General features: G+C 46.4%; 1 protein-coding gene across 1 annotated transcript in view; it reads left to right on the top strand.

The window, feature by feature from the left end:
* The first annotated feature begins 529 nt into the window (after positions 1-529).
* Positions 530-9,009, top strand: part of NAPRT (nicotinate phosphoribosyltransferase) — a 34,111-nt gene continuing 25,631 nt past the window's right edge. The window contains exon 1 of the mRNA XM_087706619.1: positions 530-737. Within this exon, the coding sequence (XP_087562745.1) occupies positions 530-737 (208 nt within the window). The remainder of the gene's footprint in view (positions 738-9,009) is intronic.

Below are 9,009 nucleotides of genomic sequence, written 5' to 3'. Positions count from 1 at the left end.
TCAATTTTCATTCTATTCTCTCTTCTCCATTCTCTTCTCTATATTCTATTCCCTTTTCTATTCTAATCTTTATTCTATTTGATTTCAATTTTCATTCTATTCTCTATTCGCCTATTTTCTATTCTATTCCCTTTTCTATTCTAATCTTCATTCCATTTGATTTCAATGTTCATTCTATTCTATTCTCTATTCTATTGCCTCCTGTTTTCTATTCCATTCCCTTTTCTATTCTAATCTTTATTCCATTCCATTCCGATTTGCATTCTATCCTCTCTATTTCCTATTCTCTTTTCTCTGCTGTATTCCCCTTCCCTCCCTCCGGCTGGGGTGGCCCGCGGGCGCCCGGCTGGCGCTGCCCGGGAACCGCCCCTTCCGCTCCAGCGCTGCAATGCCTCTTCCCCGGGGGGAGGAGGAGGGGGCGTGGCTTCCCGGCGGGGTGGGCGGGGCCTCCGGCCGCCTGGGTCGCCGCGTGCCCCGGGCAGAGCCAGGCAGAGCCGGGCAGGCTGGGCGGCGGGTGGGGAGGGCGGGCATGGAGGGCGGGCGGGGCTCGCTGGTGCTGCTGACCGACCTCTACCAGTTCACCATGGCCTACGGCTACTGGCGGGCAGGGAGACACCGCCAGCCAGCCGCCTTCGAGCTCTTCTTCCGCCGCTGCCCCTTCCAGGGCGCCTTCGCCCTGGGCGCCGGCCTGCACGACTGCCTGGCCTTCCTCCGCGCCTTCCGCTTCAGCCGCGCAGGTGAGGCGCCGCTCGGGGGTCTTGGAGGGGGCGGGAGGGGGACCCTAGGGCCAAGCCGGGGCTCCCCAAAAGGGCCCCCCAGCCCTCGCGGGCGCCCGGTTGGAGACCATGGGTTGGGGGGCGGGGGGGGCTTGGAATGGCTGAGCCTCGGGGGTCGCGGAAGACCCCCAGGTTCCCCAAAAGGACCTGGGATTTCCCCCCCCCCCTTGCGTCAACCCACGTGCGCCTAGGGGGTCTTCCCTGCAGCAGCGGTGGGATCTCTTAGTGGTCTCCCATCCAGGGATGAGCTTGAGCTAGCAGGGTCTTTTCCCTAACTGGGGGGAGGGGGCACCCTAAGACGAAGCCTGGGGTTCGCTGGCTGGGGAATTCTGGGAGTTGAAGTCCGGACATCTTCAAGTTGCCAAGGTTGAGAAACACTGCTCTAGAGGTCTTCCCTGCAGCAGCGGTGGGATCTCCTGGTGGTCTCCCATCCAGGGATGAGCTTGAGCCAACAGCTTTTCCTTAACTACGTGGCTGGGGGAAGGGGGGCACCCTAAGACAAATCCCGGGGCGGCTGGGATCCCCGAAAGGGCCACACAGAGGGGGCTCCCCCAGTCCTCGCGGGCAGCCGGTTGGAGACCATGGGTTGGAGAGGGGGATGGGAGGCTGGGAATGCTGAGTCTTCTGCAACCGACAGGAGGGGCTCCACTTATTTTCCAAAGCTCCGAAAGGCAGGAGAACAAACAATGGATGGAAACTAATCCAGGAGAGAAGCAAGATGGAAGTAAGGAGAACCTTCCAGACAGGAGAGTTAACCAGTGGGAACAGCTTGCCACCAGAAATCATGGTCACTCTTATCGCTGGAGGTTTGCAAGAAGAAACTAGACACTCACTTATCTGAAATCATATAGATTATCCTGCTTGAGCGGGAGGCTGGACTAGAAGACCTCCAAAGTCCCCTTCCAGCTCCTATTCTGCTCTTAAATTATTCTCCAAAGCACCAAAAGGCAGGACAAGAAACAATGGGTGGAAACTAATCCAAGGAGAGAAGCAACTTGGAATTCAGGAGAAACTTCCTGACGGGACCGTTAGCCAGTGGAACAATTTGCCACCAGAAGTTGTTTTGAAGACTGGACAGTCACCTGTTTGAAATGGTATAGGGTCTCCTCCTTGAGCAGGGGGTTGGACTAGAAGACCTCCAAGGTCCCTTCCAAATATTATTCTGTATTTCTTTTAACTAGTGGAACAGCTTGCCCGCAGAAGTGTCCCAACACTGGAGATTTTCAAGAAGAGACCGGAGGTCTCCTGCAAGAGCAGGGGGTTGGATTAGATGACCTCTGAGGTCCCTTCTAACTCTACTACTGTAACTGTACCATCAAGGGTCTAATGTGGCAGAGGAGCAACCTAGAACTCTAGGATCAATTTACTGATGGGGAGACCAATCAACCCATGGAACAGAAGTTGCCTTTGGAAGTTGTGGGAGCTTCATCCCTGGAGGCTTTCAAGAAGAGACAGGACTGCCCTCTGTCAGAAATGGTTTCCTGCTTGGGTGGGTGGGGGGCTGGACTAGATGACCTACAATGTCCCTTCCAACACGGCTATTCTGTTCCCAGAATTCCATTCTATGATCATACTTTCTATGATCATGTGCATCCCTCCCATCAAGCCCAGATAACCATCTGGAATAGATTCCCCTGCTTAAGCAGGGGGTTGGACTAGAAGACCTCCAAGGTCCCTTCCGGGCCGTGTTATTCTGTTTACCATGGTGCTGAATAAAGGACCACACCGGAAGGAAATTAAAAAAAGTAAGAATGTTCACCAGAACAGGACATTGGCTTAAGTTCCTAAAATCCCCACACCCTGTAAGTATGTGTGTGTGTTGTATTTGTGCTGATAAATAAAGGGAGACTAGTATAGATCTATTTCAAGCTATTTAGCTCAATTTAAAAAGTAATAATGTTCACCAGAACAGGACATTGGCTTAAGTTCCTAAAATCCCCACACCCTGTAAGTATGTATGTGTGTGTGTGTGTGTGTGTTGTATTTGTGCTGATAAATAAATAAAGGGAGACTAGTATAGATCTATTTCAAGCTATTTAGCTCTCATCAGCTAGCCATACCCTTACTGGGATTAGAACCTGTGCTGTATTGCATCTTAGGCAGATGTGTTAACCATTAAGCCACAAGATTCTTCTCCTCTATCTATCTATCTATCTATCTATCTATCTATCTATCTATCTATCTATCTATTGATAAGGAGAAGAATCTTGTGGCTATAATATATAATATATATATTAATGGGCCCGTTTGCATCCTCCCCCACTGTCAAATTCTAGGATCCTGCAACCAGCTTTTTTCTCCCAAATTTCTCCGCATTTTTCATCTCTCCAAATGCTACCCTCTGACTGTTTCCCTGATTCTTTTCTCATTGATGCTTCCTTTATCCGTTATGAAATGTATGCGCCACCCATCTCTTATCCAAGAACATAAATAGACTTGGCGCTAAGCAAGGAACATTTCCTGCAGATTCTGTTCCCCTGTTCACCCGCTTCTGCGTCTGTTTTTTAAAAAGAAGCCTGCTCATATTTATTCTTTTCAACTCTCTCTCCTTTATCCAGGTTTTATTCAGGCTTGGAAACTTGACATCCAGTTCTTGGGCGTTCAGCCCTCAGATGCTGAATTGGATTCTTGCAAGATTTTATTTTTTTTGCTCCTGGCAGCTTGGGAGGAGGAGATGGGAGGCCGGGTGGGAGTGGAAAGGGCCAATCCTGCTTTGGACGGAAATCTCCCTTAAGCATCCCTGATAGATGGTGGCTGACCTCCAGCCCAACTGGGAGGGGAGGCTCAGCCTTGTGGGTTATATTATTTTAGCCATCTCTGCTAAGTTTGTTACTTTTAATGCCCATTCTTGAATAGTAGGCAAATCTTCCTTCTTCCAGTATTGCACCACCAACAGTCTTGCTGCCGTTATTAAGTGCAAAATCAAGTTAGTCTCTATGACAGTACAATCAGTAGTTATACCTAACAAGAATAAAAATATTTTTAAAAAGAGGATAAAGTTTACTCCTCATTTTCCTTTACATTTCAATTGCCTTTTGATTCAATTCTGTTCTCTTTCCCAATTTATTCAGTTTCCTGTTTGTTTTTGTCCATATTCATTTTCTATCCAATGATTAAAAACACCCCCTGTATCTTATAATACTCCGATTATTCTTTCCCTTTAATTGCCAACATTAATCTGTTCGTTTCTGCACAGTCTGATTGTCAAATTTCCTAGCGATGCCCTAATTAAATCACAACTATCGAGTCAAGGTTTTAGTGCAAAACCAGTGACTTATTAGGCGATCCATTAGGCAAGATCTGTTCACAGTCAAGCCTGTGCTTTGCTTGATTTTTTTCTCCTGAACTTTAGCCCTGTTCCTCCCCTCCCCTCTGTCTGTGTCATCAATCACATTCCCCTATGAGTTGCACCCCTCCCAAGCCTGCTGAAGTAATCTGAGATCCGACTTCAGCTGACATTATGCGTGGAATGCACTCCCCCTCCTTTCTACTCTGATAACGCAGGGGAGTTGACACTAATGTTTTTTTTTTAATTACCTCTCCCTCCGAGGGAATATTTCCCATTTTCCAATTTTCCCCTTTTTTTAAGGGAAAGTGTCTTTGATCTCTTACTTGGCTTTCCTTTGTTTCAGATATCGAGTACCTGAAGTCCATCCTTCCTGCGACGACCGAGGAAGCTTTCTTTGAGTACTTGCACACGGTGGATGCCTCCGAGGTCTCCATCTCGTCTGCCCCAGAGGCTCGGTGGTCTTCTCCAGGGTGGGTGCAGCTTCTGCCAGTCTCCTGGGGAGAAAGGGCAGCGTGCAGGAGCTCAGAGGACCCAGGAGGGAATGCTGGCCCTTTTCTTACCTTGGAAGGGGGAAGGAAGGAAGGGGGAAGGAAAGAGTGGGAAGGAAGGAGGGAGGGAAGAAGTGATGGAAGGAAGTGTGGGAGGGAGGGAAGGAATAGAGGAGAGAGGGAGTGAGTGAGGAAGGAATGGAAGGAGGAAAAAGATGGGAGGTATGGAGGGGAGGAAGGAATGTGGGAGGGAATGAAGGGAGGAAGAAGGGATGTGAGGAGGAAGGAAGGCACAGAAGGAGGGAATGAAGGATGGGTGGGTTGGAAAGAAGGAGGGAGGAAAGGGTGGTTGGGAAGGATGGAAGGGTGGGAAGGAAGGAATAGAGAAGGGAGAAAGAGGACAGAGGGAGGAAGGAATTGGAAGGAGGGAAGAGACAAGAGGAATGGAGGAAAGAAGGTGGGAGGGAAGGAAGGGTGGGAGGGAAGAAGTGATGGAAGGAAGTGTGGGAGGGAGGAAAGATAGAGGAGAGAGGGAGGGAGGAAGGAATGGAAGGAGGAAAGATATGGGAGGTATGGAGGGGAGGAAGGAATGTTGGAGGGAATGAAGGGAGGAAGAAGGGATGTGAGGAGGAAGGAAGGCATAGAAGGAGGGAATGAAGGATGGGTGGGTAGGAAAGAAGGAGGGAGGAAAGGGTGGTTGGGAAGGATGGAAGGGTGGGAAGGAAGGAAGGAATAGAGAAGGGAGAAAGGACAGAGGGAGGAAGGAATTGGAAGGAGGGAAGAGACGGAAGGAATTGGGAGGAAAGGAAGGAATGTGGGGAGGATGGAAGGAAGAGGGAAGAGGAAGGAAGGAATAGAAGGACGGTGGGTAGGAAAGAAAGAAAGAAGTGGATGGGAGGGAAGGAATAGAGAGGAGAGAGGGAGGAAGAAAGGAAGAATGGAAGGAGGCGAGGGATGGAGGGGAAGGATGTGGGAGAATGAAGGGAGGAAGAAGAGAAGAAAGTGGGAAGGAAGAATAGTGGAAGAGAAGGAAGGAAGGCAGGAGAGACTGGGGGAAGGAAGGAGGGAGAAGGCATGAAAAGGGATGAAAGGTGAAGGAATTAAAGGAGAGGGTGGAAAAGAGAGAGAAGGAAGTGAAAGGAAGGAGGAGAAGGGATGGGAGGACGAGAGGAAGGGAAGGAAGGATGATTAAATTCAACCCAGCCCACAACTAACCCAGAAGGCTTGTGTGTTCTGAAGCTCATCCCAAGGAACCTTCTGGCTTAAAAGTCCCAGAGCCTTGGGGAGAATGTCTCACCTCCCAGCTTCTCTTCCTTGATTCTGCTCATCCAGGTGCCGTTACTCCAGGTCAGGGGTCCCTTGTTGGTGGTCCAGCTTATGGAGACCACCCTGCTGTGCCTGGTGAACTACGCCAGGTGAGTCTGTGTGTGGAACCCGGGAGGTTTGACGTGTTCCCAACAACAACAAACTCCCTGTCTTTGCTCTAAAGCAGTATTTCTCAACCTTGGCGACTTTAAGTTCTGTGGACTTCAACTCCCAGAATCCCCCAGCCAGCTATGCTGGCTGGGGGATTCTGGGAGTTGAAATCCACAGGACTTAAAGTCGCCAAGGTTGAGAAACACTGCTCTAAAGCCATAGAATAGAATAGCGTAGAATATTTTTGACTTTAAACCTTCCCAGTTCAAAATGACCCCTTTTGAATGTGAATCACTCCGGCCCATTCCGAAAACTTTTCAAAGTTGCGATATTGGGTATCTATTTTCCTGGGAAATTGAACAGTTTTCCCCCAAATGGATCTAAGGTTGATATTTCAAGGTTTGCTGAATAAAGGTAACAAATTCCACAAAAGTCCTGGATCCCAGATTTTGGACAAATTCTATAAGCTCTGTCCCATCTGAAGTACCTTGGCTCAAAAATTGATGTCCTACAATGCATTGCTTCCCTCAGTTAAGGGTTACAGGAAGAATAGTTTTAGTAGTATATAAATAAAAACAACAGGAATGGAATAGAAAATAAAAAAATATATAGAATAGAAAAGAATAGAAAAGAAATATAGAATAGAATAAAAATATAGAATAGAAAAGAATAGAAAAGAAATATAGAATAGAATAAAAATATAGAATAGAAAAGAAAAGGAATAGAAAAGAAATATAGAAAAGAATAGAAAAGAGAAGAAATATAGAATAGAAAAGAATAGAAAAGAAATGTAGAATAGAATAAAAATGTAGAAAAGAAATAGAATAGAATAAAAATATAGAATAGAATAGAAAAGAAAAGAAATATGGAAGAGAAAAGAAATATAGAAAGAATAGAAATATAGAATAGAAATATAGAATAGACAAGAAAAATAGAATAGAATAGAATAGAATTATAGAATAGAAAAGAAATATAGAATAGAATAGATTATTATAGAATAGAAAAGAAAAGAAATATAGAAAGAATAGAAAATAGAATAGAATAGAAATATAGAATAGAAAAGAAAAATATAGGAATAGAATTATAGAATAGAATAGAAAATAAAATAAAATAAATATAGAATAGATTATTATAAAATAGAAAAGAAAAGAAATATAGAATAGAATACAAGAATAGAATAGAAATATAGAATAGAAAAGAAATATAGAATAGAAAAGAAATATAGAATAGAAAAGAAATATAGAATAGAAATATGGAATAGAAATATAGAATATAGAATAGAATAGAATAAAAGAAATATAGAATAGAATAACTTTATTGTCCCTTTGAATGTACATTAATTAGCATATATTAAAATGAAGTTTTTTGCATGCAGCTCTCAAAGGCTCCCCACCTCCAATAGACACTACTTGAACATGGCAAAATAAATAGATTTTGTAGATTGAGTTGTAATGGATTCCTATGTATAGATTTCCACAGGATATTTTGGAGGTGAAATGTTAGCTCGTCCAGCCCATCGAAGCCACCAGGCTCTGTAAATGCTGGTTCACCGAAAAAAAGGGCGAACGACAAAACCGCGCCCGACTAAACCGCGTCGCTGACATCATCAACAGGGCAACAACAGCGCAGAGACAGAAGCGCGCTGTAAAAGTAACCCTAACCCTAAACTTAACCCCTTAACCTAACCCTTACCTTAAGTTAAATCGGCTTTCTTTCGACGCGCCATTGTAAAGCGCCCTTCTTCCTCCGCGCTGGCTGTTGTTGCCGCATTGATGACATCAGTGACGTGGTTTAGTCCGGCGCGGTTTTGATGTTCGCCCTTTTGTCGGGTCACGGTAAATGCTCTTTCAAAGCTTAGGTGGTGCATCATTTTATGCCAAACTTTCAGGTGCATTAGGAAAGAGAGGACTGTAAACGAACATTTAAAATGCAACCAGTCCTTGCACCGCCCTTAACTGCTTTCGTGCTCTGTAATAGGTGGGTGGCTAGGATGCCACCTTGAGCTTGCGGAGTTTCGCTGCCTTGAACTCTGGGGAGGGTGGATGAAAGGCGGAAGGCTTGGGAAATCGAAAGTAGCTGCTGTATCTCCTTGAGACCCTGCTTCAAGGTCACTTGGCTGGAAAAAGGAGGGAGTCACACTCCAACCTTGGCTTGAACTCATTGTTAAGAGCCGAGGTGGCGCAGTGGTTAGGGTGCAGTACTGAAGGCCACTTCAGCTGACTGTTATCTGCAGTTCAGCGGTTCTAATCTCACCGGCTCAGGTGGCGCAGTGGTTAGGGTGCAGTACTGAAGGCCACTTCAGCTGACTGTTATTTGCAGTTCAGCGGTTCTAATCTCACCGGCTCAGGTGGCGCAGTGGTTAGGGTGCAGTACTGCAGGCCACTACAGCTGACTGTTATCTGCAGTTCAGCGGTTCTAATCTCACCGGCTCAGGTGGCGCAGTGGTTAGGGTGCAGTACTGAAGGCCACTTCAGCTGACTGTTATCTGCAGTTCAGCGGTTCTAATCTCACCGGCTCAGGTGGCGCAGTGGTTAGGGTGCAGTACTGCAGGCCACTTCAGCTGACTGTTATCTGCAGTTCAGCGGTTCTAATCTCACCGGCTCAGGTGGCGCAGTGGTTAGGGTGCAGTACTGCAGGCCACTTCAGCTGACTGTTATCTGCAGTTCAGCGGTTCTAATCTCACCGGCTCAGGGTTGACTCGGCCTTCCATCCTTCCGAGGTGGGTAAAATGAGGACCCGGATTGTTGTTGGGGGCGATATGCTGACTCTGTAAACCGCTTAGAGAGGGCTGAAAGCCCTATGAAGCGGTATATAAGTCTAACTGCTATTACTATTATGAAAAGATCTTGCTGTACCTCCTTGGTTGAAGGAGGGCTGGGCCATGGGAAACGGTTAAGGATGGGAAAAGTTGAACGTAGGGATTTTGGTGCGCGATTTTCAGTTCTGGCTTTGCACTACTGCAATGCACTTGGCCACCAATAAAACGATACTTTTCTCAACAAAATGGAGCCGGGCATCGTTTTTATTCAGAGGTTTTAAG

This window comes from Thamnophis sirtalis, unplaced genomic scaffold (genome assembly GCF_051295495.1).
Source record: "Thamnophis sirtalis isolate CommonGarterSnake01/CBP01778 unplaced genomic scaffold, rThaSir2_p1.2 scaffold_2, whole genome shotgun sequence".
Classification (NCBI taxonomy): domain Eukaryota; kingdom Metazoa; phylum Chordata; class Lepidosauria; order Squamata; family Natricidae; genus Thamnophis; species Thamnophis sirtalis.
The sequence above is the reverse complement of the archived record's forward strand: the minus strand, read 5'-3'. Positions and strand labels throughout refer to the sequence as shown.